This window comes from Erpetoichthys calabaricus, chromosome 14, assembly GCF_900747795.2.
Source record: "Erpetoichthys calabaricus chromosome 14, fErpCal1.3, whole genome shotgun sequence".
Lineage (NCBI taxonomy): Eukaryota > Metazoa > Chordata > Cladistia > Polypteriformes > Polypteridae > Erpetoichthys > Erpetoichthys calabaricus.
The window spans coordinates 59,565,769-59,591,812 of NC_041407.2; the positions used below are offsets into that span (position 1 = coordinate 59,565,769).

Sequence of the window (26,044 nt, forward strand, 5' to 3'; positions counted from 1 at the left end):
TGGAAATTTAAAAAATATATATTTTTGGTTTAGTATGCAAAAACATAGCCTCTTTAGTAAGTCACAAATGTGGTCACTATTTCATTTCACCATGAAGTAAGTCACCATTTCAAATTCACAGTTCTGATTAGTGATCAGGATACATACTGTGATTGTTTTTACACCTCGGTTTCATGACAAATGTCTTTAGCTTGATGCTTTTACCAGAGTACAATGATTTTACTCTTTAAATCACTCTTAACAATTGGTTCCTCTAATGTTGCAATTGCAGTTCTATTTATGTTAATATCTGTTCCTTTTAGATTCAGTGCACAGATCTGTAATAATTTTTGATTCTGCCTCAGTTGAACATCTTTAAATTCGTAAAGAAATCATATTTATTGGTTGCACATCAGCACAGGTAAAGCCTGAAAATAAAACATTTGTCCGTCACATCTTTCATTTGATTCTCACACATCTAGTCACAATACACATTGCTGATTCAGTCTGTTGATTTCTTTTTCATTATGCAACACCCTGCAGTTTAAGTGTCCAGGCTTGGGATGTTAAAAAAGGAAAAGGCAAAATCACATTCAGTCCTGTTTGTCCCATGGGGGTCCATTTTAGGAGGCCGGGGTTCCCAAGCATTGTCACCTTAAAAGAAAAAAAGTGAGATAATATGAGACTTGAGGTAATTTCAATTTTATATTTTTCATGAGAGAATCTTGTGAAAGTGGTCATATTAGTTTTACCCAGTCCTCATTCATCTATCTCTTTTCAGAGCCTGTTTTTTTCAGTACAGGTTTGATTTGGAGCCAAAGTTTATCCTGATAATTCTGAAGAGGATGGCATTCTACTGATGGTTACCTACTGTACATCTGCACACCAAGACCGTGCTAAATTATTGCTAGCAGTGAACCCAGCAAGTAGTAAACTTCTTGACAAGGTCAACACTCTCTCCACAGACAGACACACTGCTGATGGCTGTTCCTAAGGGATCATTAAAGGCCTAGATCTTGGTTTTTGTCCAGGACACTCGCAAGCCAAGGCACTCAGACTTCTCACTCAGTCTCTCGAGAGTCTTGATCAGAGCTTCTATTGACTTCACAAAGATCACAGCATCGTCGGTAAAGTCAACATCAGTAAATCTTTCTTCACCAACAGATGCGCCACAACTACTGGACACCACAACCCTGCCCAGCACCTAGTCCATGCAAGAACTGAACAAAGCAGGAGCAAGAACACACCCCTGATGATCCCCAGAATCAACTGGGAAAAATGCAGAGGTTCTGCCTCCACTCTGCACAGCACTCACAGTACTAGTGTACAGGCCGGCATGATATCCAGCAACTTTGGGGGATCCTACAAAGTCTCAGGATGTCCCACAGGGTAGCTCCATCAACTTAGTCAAATGCTTTATGAATATCGACTAAGGCTGCAAAGAAACTCTGCCAACATTTGTGTATGCACTCAATGAGAATCCTCAGTGCCAGGATGCGGTCGATGGTAGACTTCTTAGGTGTAAAATCAGACTGTTCTAGTCGCTGGTAGGTGATCAAGTGATCACAGATCCTATTGAGGATGACCCTAGCAAGGACCTTACCCAGCACCGAGAGCAGTGCTATCCCCCTGTAGTTGCTGCAATCCAGGCGATCACCCTTCCCTTTCCAGACAGGGATGACATGTCCCATTTTCCAGTCAGTTGGGATGATGCCAGTCTCCCAAATGGAAGCAAAGATTGCTTGCAATGACAGGACGACAGCCTTATCACCAGCCTGGAGAAGTTCACCCCAGATACCACAGGTCCCCACAGCCTTCCCTACCCTCAGCTGGTTCACCCGCTGTGCAATCTCAGTGTGATTGGGTGGTTCACAGCTAATTGGAGGATCAGCCTCAAGGACCGTGGACCCAGACAAGTCCAACGTCCTAGCCGGAGGATTAACTTTAAACAGGTCCTCAAGGTAACCAGACTAGCGGGTCACAACTGCTATGTCATCCGTAAGGACCATTCTATTACCCACCCTGAGTGCGACCCTCCAAGGAACAGATTCGAATGTGCGTAATGTTTTGATTCCTCTGTAAGCAGGACATGGGTCACTAGACTATAGATGGCATGTCACTTGCTTACAGATTCCTCTAACAAACGCCTCCTTATCTGCTCTCAGAGCCCTCACAGTTGTTCTTCTTAGTTCACGGTACAGACCGGAGTTGCCATCAAGCCGTGCGCTGCGACTTCTCTCGATGATATCCAGGATGCCCTGTGACATGAAATACCTTCTTCTGGGAACACTGGCAACAGCAATACAACCCTCAGCAACTTTCAGGGTCCGAGGATTAGAAAATAAAATTTTTACAGCTGCTTCAGAAGACTGTTACACAAACTATCTATGGAATTATTGTGCGGAGATCTTAACACAAAAGTGGTGTATAGTAACTCCAAATTAAACCATGTAATAGAAAAACATTGTACAAACTTAACAAATTAGAAAGGTGAAATGCTAATTGTGTTTTGTAGTAATCATGACTTAATACTTGCAGGTGATTAGTTCAAACACAAAATCATTGACTTAAACACCTTCAGATAGTGTAAGAGAGAACTTGATTAGCCACATCACTGTAAGTAAAAGATAGAAAACTTCACTCTTGGATGCATGCACTTTAGTGGCAACTACATTTTAATAGGAGAAATTATTCTAAAACTGGCAGCTATTTATTAAACAAGTGGATAAAGAAAAAATGAAATAGAACATAGACAGGCTAGCATCTGAAAGAGTAGCAGAACATCTTTAAACAGAATTAGGCAACAAGATAATGAGGATAAGATCAGGTACAGTAACTGTAACCGAAAAATGATAGCAACTGAAGACATCTATTACTGGCATAGGTACAAATGTCATAGGAACAATAAGAGGCAAACAAAGAAAATGATGATTATCAGATAGAACCTGGAATTTAATTTCTAAAACAAATATTTTAAGAGTAAACTGAACTTAACAAAAATTGTGAGACCCATTCTGAAGACAGAATGGACAAATGGAAGCAAAAGTTTAAAACAAAATGCAGAGGAGCGCAGAAAACCTGACAAAGCACGAACAACTACAGGAAAAATTAACACAAGGAAATTATGATGAACAACCAAAGCTCAGAATTTTACAGCATATCAGAATGTGATAAACACAGATGGTAGTGTTCTTACTTCCATAGAAAAAGAGATGCTCACATGGAAGAAATATTTCAAAGGAAGCTGCATGCAAAATCATTAAAAGCAAATGCAAACGAAAGCCAGGGTCTATATGCAAAACGCCAAGCCAACTGCAATAAGAGCTAGAATAAGCACAGTGGGTCTAACTTTCATTGAAATAAAGAGAGCGGTGTAAAGTCTCAATGAGGGGATAAAGTATCTGTTAAAATATTCAAAGCAAGATAAGATATTAAATGTAATATCATAAAAATGGTCTTTGAGGAAGTCTAGGAAACCAAAAAAGATACCCTAGCTGGAAAGAATCCCTGATCATTAAATGTCCTAAGAAAACAGACCTAACATTACAAAAACTGGGTAGGTGTCACATTACTGAATTAAATTAACAAAGTACTGTAATTGTATACATAGCAATTTGCAGGATACCAGAAAATGTAGAGTCCAGAAATACAGTCTGAAAAAAACACACTGACCGTGCATAGATCAAATATACAAATCAAGGCTAGTCATTAAACACTCTGTTGATAGGTGGCAACTGCTATATATCATAGTTTTAAAAGTGTGTTGGTCAGCCCGTCAGCAGAACTACACTTGCAATGGCTCTAATTCAGAAAGTTCATAAATCTGTTCAAAGAACTATATCGGGATACTGACTGTCAGGTCTTACACAACTGGCAAAGGACTAATCTCTTCCTCATTGAATCAGGAGTGAGTCAAGAATGCTTCTGATCTCCTGGGATGTTCAACATCGTACTAGCTCAGAGAATGCACCTGGTCACCATTTAGCCTCTGGCCAGCTTGAACGGTTGTCATCTCTTGCATATTTTCAAAGGAGTGAGAAAGCAAAGAGGAAGTTCAGCAACTCCACTGGGAAGAGGAAAACTTTGTCAAAGAATTAACATATAAAATACAGAGTTGATGTGAATAGGAAACACTAACAACACATCTTTCCATGTTGCTAGCAGATTATCGATGAGGCGAATAATTGAATCTACCTTCATACAACAACCACACAAGATGATGGGACCAGGGTGGATGTACAGAGCAGGATGAACAAAGCCACATATGCATTTTGATCTCTATGCAAGATTTGGAACTCCTTGCAGTATGTCATTTTCAAAAGTAATATTAAGTCAGTACTACAGTATGGCTGTAGTACATGATTTTATTACCTCTTATTTACTAAAGATACTTTGGATGTACTAGCTTATAGTAGCAAACAAGAGAAACAAAACTGAGTGCCATTATGAACAATGCAGCACATCTTCTCCCTGACACACTAACACTGAGGACTTCCAGCCAATGAATTGTTCAGCAGAAGTGTGTGAAGAAACGCTGCTGGGACAACTTTATAACAACAGCAATATGCCTGCAAAATGCCTCACTGTGACCATGACAACCAAGACAGACATTTCTTCCTTTTTCATTTTCTTCTTTGCTTAAACCAAAGTGTGTGCATATTTATTTATTTACTTTTCTAGCTATGTACATATTTATTTATTTATTTATTTAGAGAGCTTCTATTTATCTACCTACCTAGCTACATCATCAATGAGGAAACGTGGCACAGAAAGCAGCCAAATCAAGTATGTCTAGATATTATGAGGAATATTAGAAATGGACTGGGCGTACTTCGTGCCATGGAGGCAATGTGCCAAGTTAAACAGCTTAAGAGTGGAATCAACAAGGGAGCAGAAGAAGAGGCAGGCCAGCGTATACTTAAGAGGAGAAATGACTAGAAGGAAGCTTCAGGCAGAGGGAAATTGTAGGGTCAAGTTAAAGATCTTGGGGAAAAAAAATGGATCAGATGGAACTATTTCATTGAGGCCCTATGTCTGTCTTATATATAAGGACTAAAATTTATTTACTGATGGCATTTTTCACATTATTGAATAGTTCAGACACCTTCACATGTAACAGTAATGATTAGTAGAGACTAATGAAACACACACAGACACAAGTAGCACATCACAGTTACTACATAGAAGATGCTGAACACATTAAATCAACAGAATCATACGGAGCATCAGTCTTACATTTGTCGAGGGGGAGACTTTGGGTGTCGTTAGCTGCAATGTGTTGTCCGATGGCCATGTGAAAAAGATGGCATAAACGTTACTGTCTTTAAAAGTGTACCTAAAAGAGAAGTTGATAAATAAGTTAGGAAATTGAAATTAAATCAATCTATTAAAATGCAAGAAATAAGACAAAATAAAGCAGATTCAGAATCCTTGTTTGCTAATGTACTTTTCCATGCCAGCTTAAGAAGATCTTGTTGAACTGGAACTACAAGACTCCGGTGTCTGATAGGAAATTAACTATTTGAAAATGTAACATTATATAGAGTTTGTGCACATGGCTGGAAATAAGAATTGGCTGTAAGTAATAGTTACATGGCTGATTTTAAACTGTGGATGGAAGGTGGGATTATTTTTTTGCACACTGCATATGAAAGAGACACACAGACTCACCAAAAAGTGGGTGTAGGAAAATTACAGCAGACTCCTTAGCGTTACATTTTTGCTCAAAAAAAAAAAAAAAACACGTAAAAAGCATTGCATTTTTTGACTTGAAAAATTGCATATTTATTAAATCTCATCTTTCTACTGTAAAGCATACAAAACACTAAAAGTACGAAGTCAGAAGCATAGAAAGTATAATAATGATACAAATAATAATGCTAATACCGTTTATACTGTCAAAATAGGTCTTTTGTGTGGTATATTTTGAAGCGCAGTGAAATACACAATCCAACGTCACAGTCGGGACAATAGTAACACGATTCTTTGCAGAATTTCTTGACAGGATGATCAGCTTTTGAACAGCACACTGCACATGTATGATTGACACAAGCATTTCTTTCTGATTTTATCAGAATCACTTTTGATTTCATTGTCCGTTTCAGTTTCACTGCCTGAAGACAGATTCACCTCATCATCACTGCTTGTATCACTGTCAAGAACGTGGAAAACCTGGGCTGCTAAAAAACGTTTCCTACGAGATGCCATTATGAAGCTAGGAGAAGATGTGTCTGCACCATTGCCTGGGTAACACTCGGGCCTGTCGCTTATGCAAGACACACCTATGCTGTTTCGTGAGCAACACTTGTCACTAACGCTTCCAGCAATTTCCAGCAACCTCGGGTCTAACGCTTACGTGAGAAGTGTCCATACAGTTGCCTGAGTGATGCTGAGGAGGTTAAAGGGAATGGGAAAATGGACTTAAATGCTACATGAAACTTGTAGTTTTCCATCACCTTTGAACCCAGTCCATTGCTGAAGGGTCACTCACAAAGCCCTTTAAGCACCATTTGCAACACTTATCTCGATATAAATGTATCAAGATTTCACATATAAAAAAGAAAACTTGAGCAAACAGAGTAAGACCGAAGACCAAAATGCTAGACACTGATCTACTTTTCTAGCTGTACTTAGTGCTAAAAGACAAAAATATTTACTTTAATTAGCTGTTCACATTGTTACAGAACATACTCAACGTTTTCTTCCTGAAAAATTCAAAAGTAAGGGCTCTTTAAATAGAACAATACAAAGCCTTTGAAATAAGCTATTTAAAAAGCAAAATTCTGTGTGTTGGAAATAAATCCCACCAAAATATCAAACATTAATAGCTAGAATAAGAAGGCTAAATCAAATTAAGCAGAAAATGCTATTGCATGTACACTTCCAATATTTATATAACACATAAAAATAACTTTAAAAGTTGGGTCATTTAAGCCCAGTACTAACACTAACATGTAACATTTTATACACATACTGTATATTTTACATATGTATACACACACATTTACAGCGCATATTTAAAAATATTCAGCCCCCTTTAATGTTTTCAAATGTTATTTCACATATTATTCATTAAATCACAGTGGATTTTTGTTTTTCTTTTTACATTGATCCACAGAAAAAAGTGACTCTTTATTATCAAAGCGAAAACAGATTTCTGAAAAGTGATCTAAATGAATTGCAAATATACTGTAAAACACAGCATAACTATATTAACTCTTTCAAGTCAGTGTTTGGTAGTCTTTAGTCAGTGTGCACAGGTATCTCTACATATCAGCTTTGCAAATCTGGACCCTGCAATTTTTGCTCCATTCTTCTTTGCACAACTGCTCAAGCTCTGTCAGGCTGTATGATGATTGTGACTCAACAGGCTTTTTCAAATCCTGCCCTAATTCTCAATCGGATTGAGATCTGGACTCCAGCTTGGCCATTCTAAGACATTAATGTTGTTTTTACAGTAAATCATTCCACCATGTGCCTTTTGGCAAACTCTAGCCAAAGTATGTGTGCGTTAATTTCTAACGGTGGCTTTCTCTTCGCTACTGTCCCATAAATCTACAAATGGTGAAACACTTAAGCAACAATTGTTGTATACGCAGCCTCTCCATTTTCAGCCACTGCAGCTTGTAACTCCTTTAGAGTTATCATAGAGTCCAGGTGGCTTCCATCACTTGTCTTCTTCTTGCACAATCACTTAGTTTTTGGGGATGGCCTCTTCTGAGCAGATTTATAGCTGTGCCATACGCGTTCAATTTCTTAATGACTGATTTAACTAGACTCCAAGGGATATTCAGTGACTTCGCTATGTTCTTGCCTCAGTCCCCCTGACTTGTGCTTTTAATCATGTTTTCAGTGAGTTCCTTAGAGTGTTCTTTTGTCTTCATTGTGTAGGTTAGGCCACCGTACGGACTCACCACAAGTCAGACCTTCCAGATAAGGAGCATTTACACTACAATGAGCTGAAATCCCCTTGACCACTGGGAGGTGCTTTTCATTGAACTAATTATGTGACTTCTAATATAAAGCCAACTGGCTGTTCCAGCAAGGATTGAGGTGTGTCATATTAAATGGGGTGATTAGTTACAAGAGCAATTATTTTGTGTTTTATATTTATAGAGAAAAGCCAAGCAAAATGACACCTTTTATTGGCTAACTAGAAAGATTACAATATGCAAGCTTTCGAGGCAACTCAGGCCCCTTCTTCAGGCAAGATGTAATCAAGATGTTTTATATTTGTAATTCAATTAGACCACTTTGCAGAGATCTGTTTTCAGTTTGAAGCTAAAGACTCTTTTTAGGTTGATCAGTGCCAAAAAAGGCAAATGAAATCCACTGACTCAATGTTTTATAAGAATAAAATATGAACATTTCCAAGGCACTGCATATGGTCCATAAAACTGAGTCATGGATGCATAAAATGATACGTTGTGTTTTGATCCCTGTCGATATGTGTATTAAAAGGATGGACATATCCAAATAAATTTCAGACTCATACTGACTTTGGCCTCAGGCTGAAGTCTTGAAATCATGAAAGGAGGTTGAGAATTTTAACTTTAGTCATTTCCCCTTTCTTGATGCTTTCAAACAACCTGATCACAATTGTACAAAACAATTCATCCCGGTCTCTGTCTGGATGTGTTTGTCCTCAATAACTCCTTAACCACACTGGCTGGCTCATATCTGTTTTGGTCAGACTGTTTCTTATGTTCTTGCACAGAGCTGATTAGATTCTGAGTATTCATGGTTACTTCCTTCCAGTAGATGCCATGTAAAATGACCGAAAACTGAAATAAAAATGTATATATTTTTTCAAGCAGCACATTAAATTAGACATATATAAATAGAAGACCTGTGTGTGTCTCTGTATGGGGTAGTCCACTCTACTCACGCACAACCACAGCCATGGGAGTTGATGTGAATTCTAAGGAAGATATAGGAGCTTCTACAAGTGTGACTTGCACTTGGTGAGATGGCGCATGCATGCACTTTTAGATTTTTTCAGCGTTTGCATGCACCTCAGTTCTCATTCAGCTTTGTGGGACATGCACGTTGTACATTCACACAATTTTCCTGAGACAGGTTGCAGCCTGTTCTGCTCAATTTGTGCCACAGCTGCACTTGACTACACATCCGTCTTGGACAAGATATCAGCTCTCCAGGCTCACTTAGCTGATACCTCTGCAAGTTTGCCAATACAGTAAAACTAATCGGGACAAAAAAGAAACGTGAAGACTCCCTAAGACCACATGCAGCTAGTAGATACATAATGAATGTATGTGTTAGGCTGGAACATAAAAAAAAACTCAGTCATTTTCTAAACCACTTTGTCCTGAACAGGATCGCAGGGGGTGCTGGAGCCTATCCCAGCCAGCATGGGACGCAAAGCAGGAACAAACTCTGGACAGGGTGAACCAACTCACACACCCACACACACTTAGGCCAATTTAGTATCGTCAATCAACCTAACCTGCATGTCTTTAGACAGTAGGAGGAAACAGGAGCACATGGAGGAAGCGCACACAAACACAGGGAGAACATGAAAAGTCCATGCAGGGAAGACCCAAAACATGAGCCTTGGTCTCCTTACTGTGAGACAGCAGTTCTACCACGGAGCTGCCCACTAGAAAAAGTATTACTATTTAACATCATTATTTATTTTGCCTCTGTCTGCCTTTAAAAAAATGTAATGGTAGCACACATTTTAAATTATGTCAAAGTCATTGATAACATGTTATATGCCTTTTGTATCCAATGTGCTTGTTTCAGTTATCCATTTTTAAAAAGGAAACATCAAATTAAGATCATTTTTATTTTTTACCACACATATTTCAGTTTTAATACGGTTGATGAGCAGCCTCATCAAAAAGAGTTTTACTTTTGGTCTGCAATGAATAGTTAATTTTTAATAGGATGAAGGCCCTTGGCAGTCAATGTGGCCAGCCAATGGTAAATGCATGTTATATACTAGTATTTTTAAAAAAACAATTGGCTGTCATACATATTACAGCTACCTTCCACTACAGACATTTACCTGTATTATTCAAAAGAAAATTGTATGGTCTTCCCTAATAGCAGTGACGGCATATTGACATTATAAGGCACTTCCAAAATTTCACATATAAATAAATGAGTAAAGCTGCGGTGGGCTGGCGCCCTGCCCGGGATTTCTTTCCTGCCTTGCACCCTGTGTTGGCTGGGATTGGCTTCAGCAGACCCCCGTGACCCTGTAGTTAGGATATAGCGGGTTGGATAATGGATGGATAAATGAGTAAAGCCAAATTTGCAAAGTATACAGTAAATGCTAGAGTCTGAGAAGAGTTTTTATTTAGAATATGGCAGCATCGGGTGCAAAGCAGGAGCCAAACCCGGATGAGCTACCAGTCTAATACAGGGTTCATTTGCACACCCTTCCACACAGGGCCAATTTACTTAGCATGAGTATCTTTAGGATGTGGAAAGGAAACCAACAGTGACATGAGGAGAACATGGAAAGTCTACGTAGATGGCAAGACAGCATAGAATTCAAAGCAAGGATGCTGAATCGGAGTGTCAGAAATGTTAACAGCAGTTGTAATATGTCACCAATGAAGACTGTTTTCCATCAAAAACAGGAAAATTAGAATTCTGGGCAAAACACAATTACTAACGTAGAGTTTTGAAAAAAAAAAAAAATGTGCTTATTTGTCCAAGTTTTCATGCATTGCAAGTCTGCCATTTGGCAGGGTGCGGAAGTGTGCCTAGAATTCAATATAGTGTGTCATTTGTGTTTTCCTTATGTTATTCTGTGAAAACACATGTTTGAAATCTAGAAAGCCTCATTTTTACACCCAATAAAAAAATCGATTTTAAAGAACAGCCATAGAGGATACCTGAAGTAGAACACATGTTGTATCTTCCTTCTAGGTTTGGCCAGCTTAAATTTAAATAAATTCAAAAAAGTTAAATAAGTAAAGAAATGAACAAATAAAAAGTTGGAAGCAGCCTTACCAGATAGGAACTGTGACATTCTCATTCTGTACTCTCCATGGCTGGGAGGAGTAAATGGCATCACCGTTCAAGTCAAGCCAAGCCCCAACTCCTCGAAGCCTCTCCTCAAAAGCTACTGCTAAAGTACCCTCAGCAGATGGTCCCACGTTGAGCAAGTAGTTACCACCCAGGCTGACTGTCTGCACCAAATCCTACAATGCAAATCACAGATTTTAAGATTTCTTTACTTAGTCCTGTTGAGAAAGAGTGGATCTTAAAACAGTCAATAACCTACAAAATGATAAAAGAACCAAACGACATTAAACAAATATATGCTTGGATTATGTCAGCTCATATCAGCAATAATGCATTAAGACAAGTGAAATCAAAATTGCGATTTTACTGTATACACATCATATCTGGATTATAGAATGTGAATATTTAAATTAACATCACATTTCATTTCTGGGTACTTCTGCACATATATAATTCACAGTTTTGGTCTATCCATCCATTTTCCAACCTCCAACATCAGACATAAAGTGGAAACCAACATTGTTTGGAATACCAGTTTTAGTATAAAACCAGTGTGATTTATTGTGCACTGTGGGTGAAACACAACAACTGTTTATATCTTTGATTTCTAAGTTGTGATTATAGGGGATGGACGACAGGGATTTGTGGCAGCCAAACAGATCGCCAATGGGCATGAAGAGAGCATGGGATTGTGAGTGAACAGTGCTCATAAGTGTTTCTGTGTGAGACAAAATTTTGAAAATAGCTAAATTAAATCATAAATGTGTTCTTAATGTCACATTTCAGTCATTATTAACTCTAAGGAGGCTTTACAGGAGCTGTACAGTACTTAATATTATGAGAATTTAATTATTGCTATGGAACAAAAATGGCACTAATACCAAATGTAATTTGCTATTAGTCCTAGTTTTTACATACTGTAGATACGTTCCTTGGATTTAGATACACAGCAAACACTATGTGGAGATTTCATGTATGGACAACATGGTGTGCAATATTTGGTGCTCCATTCACAGATTGAGGTGACTGGGCTTGAATCGTAGCTTAAGCAGTATATCTGTAAAGTCTTCATGTACCTATATATTTTCAGGAATGTTTCTCTTAAGAGTTCCTACCACACTTCAAGGATGTACAGTAAATGTTAGACAGACCGGTGGCTTTAAATAGACTTGGTATGTGTGACTGTGGGCAAACATGCTAGCATGCCCTACAATAACTGGTGTCCCACCCAGACCTCGGTCCTGCCTCACAATTGATATATATAGTACTGGTACGAATCATCATTCCACAACAAGAACAGACATCTACTCTTTGTAGATAGGATTTGACAAATTTATCTTTACTGTCAAATTCTTATTTTTTAAATAAACACTGTGTCTTTCCTTTAAAATATACCAAGGCAGTTAACCTAGCTGTATTTTGCATATTTCAGTTTTTCATTTTTTTTTTTGTTGTAGGTTATAAAACACTTTAACAGTTACCAAAAAACATCTTGAATACCAAACACTATAACTATTCACTAGCACTTCTCTTAACAACCTCCAGTTAATCAGAGGCTTTGCAAAATGTTTATCAGGTGTATTTGCATAAAACACAAAAGCACCTACTGTCATCATCATGTTGGTCTGTCCTTTTGACTGCATGTAAGAGCTTGGCTCCCAATGGACTTATTTCAGTGAAATTTGGTGCATTTATTTATGTGTTCATTAAATTTGCAGTTAATGTTCAATTTTTGTTTTGATATCTTGAATTAAGTGAGCAGCACAAATGTTTGAAATTTCAAAAATTTCTATTTATAAAGCTCCAATGTATTTACAAAACTGTCAGCTTTAAAACAGAGGAACATACTAAAGAATTTGCACTGTCAAGTTTATCGTGACAGAGGTTATTTCTACTTGTGTATTTTCCTCTTTTACACATCTGATCGTCACTCTTGATGACAAAACAGATCTACAGTGAAAGTTATTGAAACGCCTGCAGGACTTCATTTAAGATTTTAATTGTCTATCAGGTACTTCTTTCAAAAACTCAAAGGTTAAGAAACATGAACTACAATTTGCCTTAGCCCCTCCAAAACCAACAACTAACAAAAGAACAACAGTTTATTCAATGTTTACATTTTACACATTCTGTGATAAAAGCATCAACCTACTAGACAGATGTTAAAATAAAGTGCATTATATTTGTTTAAAAAAAAAAAAAAAAAAAAAAAAAAAAGATTGCTGAATTCTTTTCTTTTTAACAGACTAGCTTTAAAACTGTACTTTTGAGCATACCTGTATAATGGAAGGCAGGTCAAGAAGCTGGTTCAGCTTCATATTTCTGCGATGGCCCCAGGACAGCATATCCACTGAGGTGCATTTCTCCCACTTGTGAGAGGGAAGCTGACCTGGACTGTATTTGTCAGCACAATTATAGAACCCACCATGTTTACAGGAGCACCCAGCACCCCAACGGTCATTTGTGACTACCGAGTCCTGAAACACATAAAACAAATATTAGAAACTTAAATGCATGCCTAAATAAGTCAAATGCCTATCTCCAGCGTTAATTTCAATGCAATTTATGGTTACTATATAGACTAGCATTTTATACACTTACTATAAATACAGTACAATATATTTATATAAAAACAAACAAAATGTTATACATAAAAACTACATGCAATATGCAAACAGAAATATACATTTTTACCTTTTTTTTTTTTTTTTAATAATTAACTTCAAGCCACAAACATCATTCATTTTGAAGAATAGTATTCTTAGTAGAATTTTTAGTATGAAGGAAAATCAAAAAGTAAGGACAATTTGAAAATCACACAATAACCACAACAGATGGAAGCTGATGCAATTAATACACCATATTTGTGGTGGCTTATGGGTAGTTTGAAACGTACAGGGCCTTGCTCTGCTGTTAGTCTACTTGAAGAGAAGGACAAATGAACTTGGACGCTCTGCTGTAGGATTACAAAATTGTTAAACAACATGACGTAGTGATTTTTCTTTGGGCAGAGGGTGTGAAACCCACTGAAATTCACCGAAGAATGTTTGCTCAGTATACAAGTGAAAACAACAAAACTCAATGCAAAGTTAATGAATGCGTAGAAAGGTTTAAAGTGAGAAGAACAAGTGTAACCGATGAAGCTCAATCTGATTGACCACTAACATCGCACACACAAGCCCACATTGACATGGTGAATGCCTGTTTCAAAAAAGACAGATGGATTACGGTGTCCATTGTTGCTGTGCATTTGGATATCAGCTGTTGATTTGCATATGCCATAGAGCATAATGGCACAGGGTACCATAAAGTTGACACAAAATGGGTGGCCATACAGCTTACTGATCTGCACAAGCCAACATCCTTCTGTAAATTCCAACAGGTTTTATTCCCTCTGCAGAAAGAAATCTCACTACGGCGCGTTGTTCAATGATGGTGCAACCCTGAAGTGGAGCATCCATGTTCATTTGAACTTGGCTTCAACTAGACTAAAGGCAGAGTGCTGCCTTGTGCGTGTTTGAACTACCCATTAACCTTTGCGAACATGTTGTTCTGTGTTAGCTTCTATTTGTTGTGGTTGCAGTGTAATGTTCAAATTGCCTTTCCTTTTTGATTTACCCTTGTATAATATATTTTTCTTCATTTTTATCAATTTGCAGGTTCTATTAAATGCTGGATACAAAATCTTTGTGATACAGGCATCTGTCCCCATGCTCGTGTAGTCCATTACTCTTTTCTGAGGATTAATAATATATGATGGCACACTGGTTAGCGTTGCTGCCTTATGGATCTCGTACTCTAGGTTTGAATCTTGTACGCTATCTTTGTATGTGTGGGTTTTCCACAGGGTACTCTCATTTATCTGTCACATCCCATAAAAACAAGTCACCTTGGTCAAATGGCAGTTCCTGTGTAAGTGGGTATGAAGCTGAGTGGGCATCTCACAGATTTTAAAATTTCCCACCTGTTTAGGTTAAATCTGCAAATCGCCTCATTAAGTCAATACATTTTCTGTAAACCCTCGCTAGATGAGTAGTAACATTTCCACTGAAGTTTCTTTAATCTAATAAAACAAGACAAACAAACATGGCACTTGTGACATGTGTATGGTTGCAAATACATACCAGCTACGCCAAAAACAATTCACTAGCATAAAAAGACTTGTGCTTACAGAGTTGGTCACTCAGTGCAATTGCATGGGCTTTAATCATTTTGTTATTCACAGAAGTCTGGTTTCAAAAATGCCATGTATAATGTTATTCAATAACAGAAATGTTAGTAATTGGCAAAAATGGATATAATAAGGCTATTAGAAATAAACTTGATCCATTAGGTTTAAAAATCAATACAGTGATAAAGAATTTAGGAGTAATTATTGACTCTAACCTAAATTTTAAATGACATATTAATCAGATTACTAGGAAAGCATTTTTTTCACTTAAGAAATATAACAAAAATTAGATCCCTTATAACTTTGCAAGATGCTGAAAAATTAGTTCACGTTTTTGTTTTTAGATTGGCTAGATTACTGTAATGCACTCCTCTCAAGACTACCCAAAAAAGACATCAATCAATTACAACTAGTGCAGAATGCAGCTGCCAGAATCTTAACTAGGAAAAGAAAATCTGAACACATCTCTCCAGTTTTGATGTCACTACATTGGTTACCTGTGCCATTTAGAACTGACTTTAAAATACCGCTTATGGTTTACAAAGCTTTAAATAATCTCACTCCATCCTATATTTCAGAATGTCTCTCACCTTACACTTCAGATCGTAACCTTACATCTTCAAATGAGTGTCTGCTTATAATTCCAAGAGTGGTGAGGCAGCCTTATGCTGTTATGCACCTAAAATCTGGAATAGCTTACTGATAAAGATTTACTGTCTTAATCTTCTTTGTTTATTTATCTGGTTTGTACAATGCTATATACTGTATATTCTGCCATTCTTTATTTATTCTGTAAGTGCCTTGAGCATGGGAAAGGCGCTATATAAATAAAATGTATTATTATTATTATTATTATTATTATTTGCCAGGCTAATATGGTGGAGCATATGGTAAAAACCCATTACTTTAACATGGCTTTCTCATAGCTTCATTTTAGTGTAACCCTGATATTCTGTAGATGCATTTAATTATTGTTTTTATCATGGCTCCGTACTAACCCCTACTTTCTCGGCTGTTCTTTTTCTGGTTTTCTGTGGTGGCAATATGCGCCACCACCACCTGATCAAAGCACCACATGCAGTCCCTACATTGATGGATTGAAGGCCAGAGGTCCACATGAACATCATTGTTTAATTCTTCCACAAGAAGTCTGTAAACCATGAGGACTGATTGAGATCATTTATGTTAGGTAGAATGCCCATTGGGGGCTGGATGGTCTCGTGGCCTTGGAACCCTTGCAGATCTTGTTTTTTTTTTTTTTTCTCCAGCCCACTGGAGTTTTTTTTTGTTTTTCCTGTCCTACTGGACATCAGACTTTACTTTATTCTTTGTTACTTAGTATTGCCTAATCTTATTTTTATATGTTTCTTATTTCTTTCTTCATCTTGTAAAGTACTTTGAACTACACCATTTGTAAGAAAACGTGCTATATAAATAAATGTTGTTGTTCTTCTTCTTATTCCAGTTACAGAAACTGGAATAAGGACTTCTAGAAACCGAGTTACAGTTAATGTCCGTTGCACTCTTGTTAGTCTGCACGTCTCTTTGCTTCACACATGCATCCAGCAGCCAAGATTAGAAAACAATAGTAGCATCAACAAAGATTATTTTCCTGAGGTAAAATCCTGGAGGATTTCTCCTCCTGGTTGAAATAATCAGTCTCAGTATTTCAGAAATCGATACATTTATGTTGATGAGCTGAACATACAGTGCTATGCTAAGTGGCACAATCTCAGGAGACAGAAGCTCCATGCTTGATTTTGGAATCACTGCAGTCATTGATGATATTTAATGTTTTTTAACACATGTTTATAATATCAGAAAGTTTTTCAGATACCAGTTTTTTTTTTTTTTGCCTTAACCGGGTTACTCAACTTATCCAGGTTTTGTGTGTGCATGTAATCGCAATCACTGTTAAAATATGTTGTGGTTTTCCTTATATCTTAAATACTTTTAAAAAATAAAATTACATTTGAGAGAAGAATAATCTTCACATGATTCCGATTACTGCTAGAAACACTATAAAAATATAAAATATTAATTCAATTTGTGCCACTGTGCTTGAAAAAGCAAAAGTTCATTTAAATGCTACACGAATACTTTGTTTGTTTTTTTTAAATAGCAGCTTATTGCCATTTTCTCAAAGGCTTTTCACCAAACACACCCATCATTTATTTTAACACCATTAAACAAGCACCATTATCTTTCTAATACCTTGACAGGGCTCTCATTATACAACCAAGCTAGGAATTGAGTAGAATTCCAGTAAGAATCGGGTGCTTCCCAATCTCCATCTGACCAGATTACGTCCGGCTTGTACCTGAGGGTCAGAAGTTAGAAAAATCAGCAGTATTTAGTTTGCATATAATAAACGTCATTCCTTTTAAAATATACTTCATGTACCCTACTGTATTGAAGATGTAGTTGATTACTGTATTTAATAGCACACAAATTCTGTAACCAAGGTGTTTGATAGAACTTTGGCATAGTCTGCTAAACCATATCAAGGTGCCCAGGCTCTGTAGACCATCACAAAAATGCAGAAAATGTTTATACTTTCCTTCACTTTCAATAATTAGTTAAATTAGCAATGTTGCTAATGTGATAGCCCTACAGGAGGCAAACGAAGATTTTTTTTTTTCATACACCAGATGGCATAGAATTTAACTAGGCTCCAATATATCCTGGCCCTCTCTCCGGCACTATGCTGGAGACGTGGGCAGTGAGATCTGCACGAAGACATTTTACTATCAGCCTAAGAATTTTTTCACTGTTCGTCAGGAATTCAAGAATACTCATCATCTCCTAAAGCTTCCAGTCTTACAAACTGCAGTAACAAAAAACACACACTATGGACATGATCTGTTTATATAACTGCCAAGACTTCAGGACTGAATGACATGAATTGGGTGGGAGGTGGGAAACTAGGGCTTTAATCACCACATATCTTCATTTATTCTTCTCCTTTAATCAATTCACTTTCACGTTATTGTCTAATACTACAGTATTTGGTCCATATTCTCTCTACATTGTGTAGTCATTTTTTGACCACCCAGTAGGTTCAACAGGTCTTCAAAGATCTAAATTGTGCAATTTCAAATCAAATTCAACTTTTAAAATTTTGGGAAGGCAGCAAAGTAAATTACAATTTCATTGCGGAACAGTTGCTAAAAACCCATGCCTTACTTCTCCCGAGTCTGAGATTTGAATCCCAGTTTCAGCAGTGCCTGTATGGAGTGGGTATATTCTCGTTTCTCCATGGATCTTCCTTCAGAAACTCCAGTTTTCTTTAATTAACCCAGCATGCGTGTGTCCAGGAGTGTGCTTTCATTCCCATCTTGAATTTAGAGTAACCACCTCCCCACAACTCCAAATTAGATAACATGGTAGAAAATGAATGGATGTTTAAAATTATTATATAAAATTAAACATGGGGGCCTAAATTTTAATTTTAGCCTTCATTCTTCTACTTATATTGTCCACAATACTGCACATAGTAACATTAATGCAACAAAATGACAAAAGGAAAACCGCTTACCTTGTGACGAGATCATAAAGCTCAGGCATTGCTTTACTGAAGACAAAATCTTGGGTTTTAAATCCCGATTTCTTGTCAGAGAGATAGAGAGGATGAAACCACTCAAAAAGAGAATGATACACACCATAGTGCATTCCTCTGAAATAATATGTGAATACCAGGAATATATGAATACCAGCAAAACATGTACAGTATATACATAATGCTTTCCATGTTCCTGCCTCACCTTTTTCTTACAGCATCACCTAATTCACCAACTAAGTCCTGATGCGGTCCTACATCAACTGAATTCCAGTTCCATGACGAGGGTGAACCCCAGTTAGTGAATCCTTCATGGTGCTTGGTTGTAAGGACAACATACCTGCAATTTAAATTAACACTTGTGAATAAAATGCAATCTTTTACATCATTAGACAACAAATTAAATTTACATATAGATATCTATTCACAAATAGTTAGAAACAAAAAATAGGAAGAATTAAAAAAAAATAAACAAACTTTAAAAACGAGAACACTACAAGCAACCTTCACCCAGAGCTGCTATAAATAGTAAGAGGAACAATAAACTATTTTATATCGATATGGGGCAGCTCACAGACTTACAAGTTTCGGAATTATAAATGGGAGTGTCACAATGGTGCAATGGAGAGTGATGCTTCTGCACAGATCTAGCATCCTGGATTAGACTCTAAACTGGTTCAGTGTGAGTGGACGCTGCATTGAACTGCTACCTCATCCAAGTTGATTCCTACATTACATCTGATGCTGCTGGGATAGCTCCCCCAGAACTATACTGTAAATGACTTTGATAATGGAAATGCATCATACGCACGGCTGATTCCAGCCTTGTACAAAAGATTTCCAATGTAGGTCCCAGTCTTTTGTGACAGTTTGTAGCAATACACAGAACTTAGAAGGAGAATCATTTATATATTGTAAACTGGTTTTCAGTGCATTGTCTGGACATGACAAGGCTAAATGAATTCCATAATCCCCAATTGTATTATTACATGAAGTCAACCTCTGCTAGAGTATATAAGGAGGGACAAATTTCCCTCAGGTAAGAAATAAACTTCTACCTAGCTATCTAACAGCACCTTTCATAACTATCTAACTAACATTGGTATAAATTTCCCTCGGGTAAGAAATAAACTATCTATCTAACAGCACCTTTCATAACTATCTAACTAACATTGGTGCAACTAGACAGCAAAGGTGATTACAAAGCAGATGCAAAAGCAAATTATTGCCATTGCTTCTATTACTTTAAATCAGATGCAAAAGTGGGTTATTGCCATTGCATCTATTACTTTAAAACTTCTACTAGTGCGTCAATAGAGATACCCAAATAATGTGTCCTTTGGCCACTGGAAGTTTCCATTTTATAATTTGCGGCTTTTAGAAAGTTCAGCTTCAAGAATTAATGGAACATCAGAAAATAGCATTAAAAAGTGGGAGAGTATCACTAAGAAAATCAAAAGCAAGCTATGCTGTGTTTAGGTTTTACTTTCTATTATGACTTGCATGTTATGGACAATTGGTGATTGGCTTTCATGGCTGAGTGGGCATTTTGGGGTTGGGTTTATATATTCTTACTGGTGTTTATGACCGCTCTAATATCGAATATCCTTAAGATTATGATTTTTCAAACAAAACATGTTTTGTTTTGTTTTTTTCTCTCTGATCATATCTTCCTCTCAATAAATAATTGATCACAAAAAAAGCAGACACAATTAATTTTTTTTTCCACATAAACCAAAAAGCTTCCAACTGCAGACAGCTGACCTCAGATCCCTGGCTCAGCTGTGCCATTCTCAGATGCTTGGGCGTATCTGCAGATCAATACATACTGTATCTGATTACCAATGAAGAAGGAGTGGTGGAAGAGGGGATGCCAGGTCAGAAAAGAAATACGATTTTAATATTAGGCACAGGCATGCAGAACTGAGCGTTCTAGTCTTCAGATGTCAAGAAATCATACGCCACACATCAGAGACAATAATTGTGTTATTAGAGTGGGAATCTGCACAAGTAGTCAACAAAGCTTTGAGTAACCACTGCTGCAGTAATGGTATGTTTACTCTTATCATAGGCAAGTATTTCTGTCATTTTGACTGAATTTATTGGTTGGCTCAACTTGGCTGTGGTAATCATGTTTTAAAAAAGACAAAATCAGGGTAAGAAGTGTGAATGGGGTGCACTACTTTTGTATGGCATGACATTTTAATAATAAATATTATTATCTCTTATTATAGTTTTATTCTACAAGCTGTAATTGGATAAATCAAATTAAGAGAACAAGTAGATGGACAACAGTTACTTCTAAATAAAACCATTTCTTATTAAACCTTCTGATTGTTGCACTTTGTGGATTTAAAAGCAGTACCTATGTTTCATGTTTACTATTTTACCACAAAGAAATGTATTTTCCTTCATTGTGCTTGCTAAGTGGGCTGTTTTCTAGCTCTTCTTGAATATAGAAGCTCTTTACAAATATTACATGTTGAAATATGTAAACACAAAGGCACACAACGAGACATCCAGAATAGTAATGCACAGCTGTGGGACACATAAAACCAGCACAGTTTTTTATGATGCTGGATGTGTGCATGGAATAAACCTTGCATATTCTATCAACCAACAGGAACTAAGCTGGAATTCTCACCTCAAATAAATTATTAACTACTTCTAATATTACTGGGCACATTTATTTTTGTGTTTCTAATAATAAAGACAAGTTGCCTCTTTTCTAGGAAATGCAAGGCACTTAACCCTTAAATTGTTAGTCATGAGATAATCACGCCATAACAAGTTCTCTATTTTCTAGTAAGACTTTTTTTTTGCAGAAGTAGCTTGATGCCTTCTACATGTGAAGTAACACATTAATCTTTCTTATTATCTTCAGTTTATGTCTTTTTTTGGATTGTAAACTAAAACAATGCAGTCTAATGTGCAAATCTATCTTTCTATTTATTTTCTGTCCCATTTATTCCATTCAGAGTATCAAAATGACTGCTCCTGTCCCAGCATCACTGAGGTCAGTGCAAGTGCTAACCATGGATAGGTGCCAGCCCCTCACAAAGCAAACTCATGCGCAGTTTTGTGTTCCCAATCAACGTGCCCTACATCTTCTTCTTCTTTCGGCTGCTCCCGTTAGAGGTTGCCACAGCGTATCATCTTGTTCCATATCTTCCTGTCCTCTACTTCTTGCTCTGTTACCCCCATCACCTGCATGTCCTCCCTCACCACATCCATAAATCTTCTCTTAGGCTTTCCTCTTTTTCTCTTTCCTGGCAGCTCTATGTTTAATATCCTTTTCCCAATATACCCAGCATCTCTCCTCTGCACATGTCCAAACCAACGTAATCTAGCCTCTCATATCATTAGGATATTAAAGACCCATACACACAAGGCAAGAATGTGCAAACTCTGCACAAGTTCTGTATGGGATGGGATTTGTATCCAGGACTCCAGAGCTGTGAAGCTGCCACATTAAACACTGTGCCAACCTCACAGTCTACCATCTACAGTATCAACCAATCAGCCAACCATCTATTGAACAACTGTCTGTCATTATATGCTACTCTATATTAAACTGGGGTTGCGCAGTGCTTAGTGCTACTGCTTCGTGAAATCACCATCCTTGGTTACAAAATTCCACACCCTGTTTTTGTCTACTTCAGGATCTGCACATCCCCCCTGGTTCTGCATGCATTTTCCATGTCACAAAGACATACAGGGCAGGTCAACTGGTTTCTCCACTTGTGGCCTTGTATGTGTGGCAGGTCTCGAAATGGACCAGCGTCCTATCCACGGTTGTTTCCTGCCTTGCACCTACTGTTGTTGGGGATAGGATTCAGCACCCAATTATTATAAAATGTAGAATGTACGTATGTGTACTGTACATATTGAATTGCTGCTTCTTGCGGATTCAGAAGAACAGTTAAATACAATAAAATATAGGTATTAGTGCCTGTCTTGTGATGGACTGACATAACATGCAAATCTAGTAGGTTGCTTCTTGCCTTGACCCAAATATCTCTTTCTCCAAGAAATGGCTTGAAAATCCAGTGCTGTGTCTGTTTCCTAAGGTGGCAAAATTTGGTGGGTGGCATTTTATTAAACAATACAGACTTGCAAACTATCAGACTCTGTACAACTGGCCAGTTCCCATTAACCCGATTATATTGTTTTACATTATGAAGTTTGGTTTTAATGTCTGATGACCCACATGAGCCACCATTATTATGAATGGCCTTCCAAACTGGGGCTCATAGGCTACAACATATTAATAACAATACTCAAGCTGGCATAGCATAGGACACACAGACCCAGCAAAATAAAATTAAACAATTAAAACAGTAAAAGGACTGCCCCTAAATGCATTGCTAAAGGATGACTTTATTCAAACTATAATAAATTCTCAAATGGGCTTACATTAAAATCAGCATTAAAATGTGGTAAATGTCGTTCTCTGTCATTCACCACTATCCATAACATTTGCTCTGGGCATGCTAAAGCAGTTCTCCATAGTCCGTTTCTCACGGGGAAAACTCTGAGCTCATGTATTGACAACAGTTATATGACATTATTTTCATTCATTAGCAAGCATGCTGTAAATACAAATCATGGGTAAATGTTTAAGGATATTCATTATACTTCAGTTTGATTGGATTTTGTGAAATATTAAGATTATCAATTTATTTCAATAAAAAAAATTAACTGTTTATGTGGAAACCTTAGTAAGATTTTCACAAAATCGTCACCATCATTGTAAGCTACCTGGCAGGCTGTCGGTGTAAATACAAGGCTACAGTGTACAATACTAATCAAAACTATTTGGTTATGTGACACAGATCACTTTTTCTTAGAGAAACTTTAAATGCAAAAAAATAAAATAAATGAAAAAAAAATTAAGTCTGCTAAGACAGTCCTTTGTGTTTTCAGAAATTTCACCTCTTAAATATTTTTCTGAGACAGTGTTGTAAACTATCTATCTAAACCAACATTGCTGTAAGTTATCAAATGCCCCTCTAGACAATATCAAATTGTAAATCCAATGTGTTGTGTTCAAATTCTCCATATTTCACACCTCTTTTGTGTCTCCAGTTTTTTGTGTACTGGTCTGTCAGTGATGATTCCACTCAAAAGTAAAGGGGGTGGCAGGCGTCATTTACAGCTTCACATAGGACGGCAAAATTACCAGAGCCGGCTCTGCGAAAATCCCAAACAGATTTCAGTGCTAATGAAAAACTGACAATATGTGCTTTTATCAAACTATATATTTCCTTTGTATATTTTATCATTCCTCCGTCAATATATATTTTCAAAGACATCTACTTTTATTTTTCTCCAAGATGTTCAACAGCAAGGTAAACGATCGTTTTGAATAACCCGTTTTCCGACAGCAGGAGCCGCCCTTGCCCCGTTTCTACAAGGGGCACTCGTCATTTCATCTGACTGCCCGCGACAGATTCGCGATGCAATTAACCCATTTACTCTACTTTACTCTGGCTGCTACCGAAAAAGTGAGGAGTGCGAAATCAAAACTGAGCGCCTCGAAACTGAAAATCCGCTATGTCGGCTACTATACTTACTTGACTAGATAAGCCTACGTGGGACACTCGCTTATTCACGTGGAACTGCTGTACAAATTGGTTAACTGCTGGAGGATGCAAACAGGCAAATGTGCTAGCCTGGAGAAGGGCCACGAACACCTTTTGGTGCAGCTGTGCCATACATATTAACGCTTATTGAGATGGACTAATAGCCTTGAGTTTATATTTGTTCCTGCTTTCCGCAAAACGTTGCCGAGATAGGCTCCGCCCAGTCATTCTGCAGACCTGTGCGGAGTTAAGCGGTTTTAAAATTATGTTAGTTGTGAATGAACCCGTTAAATGCTTTTTTAATTTGTTTTCTATATCACACATTAAAGTGGGGTTTTAGTTATGATGATAAAATATACGGCACTGCATTCATTATGTTGATTTATGTTTAACTGGCCAATAACACTGATCAGTGCAATGTTGAGTATACTAATAATAAACGATGGTCGTTTTTAATTTTGTGCATTTGAACTGGCAGCTTAACAAGAAGAAATGCTCTGACGCTCCAAGATTACTTGTTGGCTGCCTGAAGCCGGAAACTCCGGCGACAGCTGGCGCGCCAGCCACAGAATCACCCCGTGTTGTCGCCCCTTTCCGCCCCATCAGCGGTTAACGTCGCGCCCATACCCACTCACTTGGCTCCAGAGTCCCGGAAAAGGTCCGCCCATTCCTCCGGGTCGAAGAACTCCGCCTTGAACTCGGGGGCGAAGTCTGCATAGCTGAAGCCCGGTGGATAGTTCTTTTTCATGAAGTTCACATAAGCTGGATCTTTATTTCCTTGCCAGTGCCACCAGAACCACTCGCTGCCGAAACCGGGCACCGCGAACACCCCCCCAGTGCACGAAAATGCCGAATTTGGCTTGATCGTACCAAGGAGGCAGCAGCCGCTTGTCCAGACTCTCCCAATCCGGTTTGTAGGGGCCGCGTTGTGGTCGGGAAGCGACGATCGGGAAAGCAACGAGGACCGCCCAGAGCGCCAGCATAATGGATTTTTTCCTCAAGTTGATCTCCCTTCTCTTGTTGAGCCCGGGCCCAAGCACCCTCCGCACGAAGCTGTTCCGCGTCTCTACAAATGCTTACGGCTTGTCGCTGGTCCGCCGCATTAAACACTTGCATACATTTCTTTCTACGCGTGTTTCACGTGATCGTTTCCTTTAAAGAGACAAGAAGTGATTCAAAACCGCGTGACAGTCAGTGTTAAACATTAAAAGGATGCAGTCGGCGAGCAGATTAAGGAAACAGTAAGTAACGGCCATCCATCCGTTATGAAACCCGATAATCTAGTTTAGGACCGCGGTGGCCATGCAGCAGCATCAGGTGCAAGGCAGGAACCAGCTCTGGACGGGGCGCAAGTAAATCGTTGGGGGCATATACATTCTTACGAGTTCATTTTAGACTTCCACACCCCAGTTGATTTGAGGGAGTTTGGCCACAAGTCATCACCCCACACCCTAAACACACAGGCTTCAAAGAGCTGTGTTCTGAGTCCTCTGCTACACTCCAGCTGCACATGCCTCTGACATCATTGTGAAGCTTGCTGATGACACAGCAGTGGTAGGTCTGATGTCTAACAACAATGAGCAGGCTTACCTGGATGAAGCTGAAGTCAGTACAGCTGTCAGCTGGACAAGTTGATTCTGGACTTTGGGAGAAAACATGAGAAGCACTATGACTCCCTCAGTATTAGCAGCACTCACATGGAAATGGTGGACAGGTGTCCACATCACAGAGGACCTGACCTGGTCCAAG

General features: G+C 38.0%; 1 protein-coding gene across 1 annotated transcript; it reads right to left on the reverse strand.

Annotated features, from left to right (window-relative positions):
* On the reverse strand, positions 1-25,442 carry LOC114664627 (tissue alpha-L-fucosidase-like). Its single transcript, XM_028818813.2, is given in 9 exon segments — positions 1-633; positions 5,215-5,314; positions 10,966-11,156; positions 13,257-13,457; positions 17,366-17,471; positions 18,690-18,827; positions 18,916-19,050; positions 24,931-25,127; positions 25,129-25,442. Coding segments are annotated over 9 exon segments (1,347 nt in total). The 5' UTR covers positions 25,279-25,442; the 3' UTR covers positions 1-504.
* Positions 25,443-26,044: the final 602 nt, after the last annotated feature.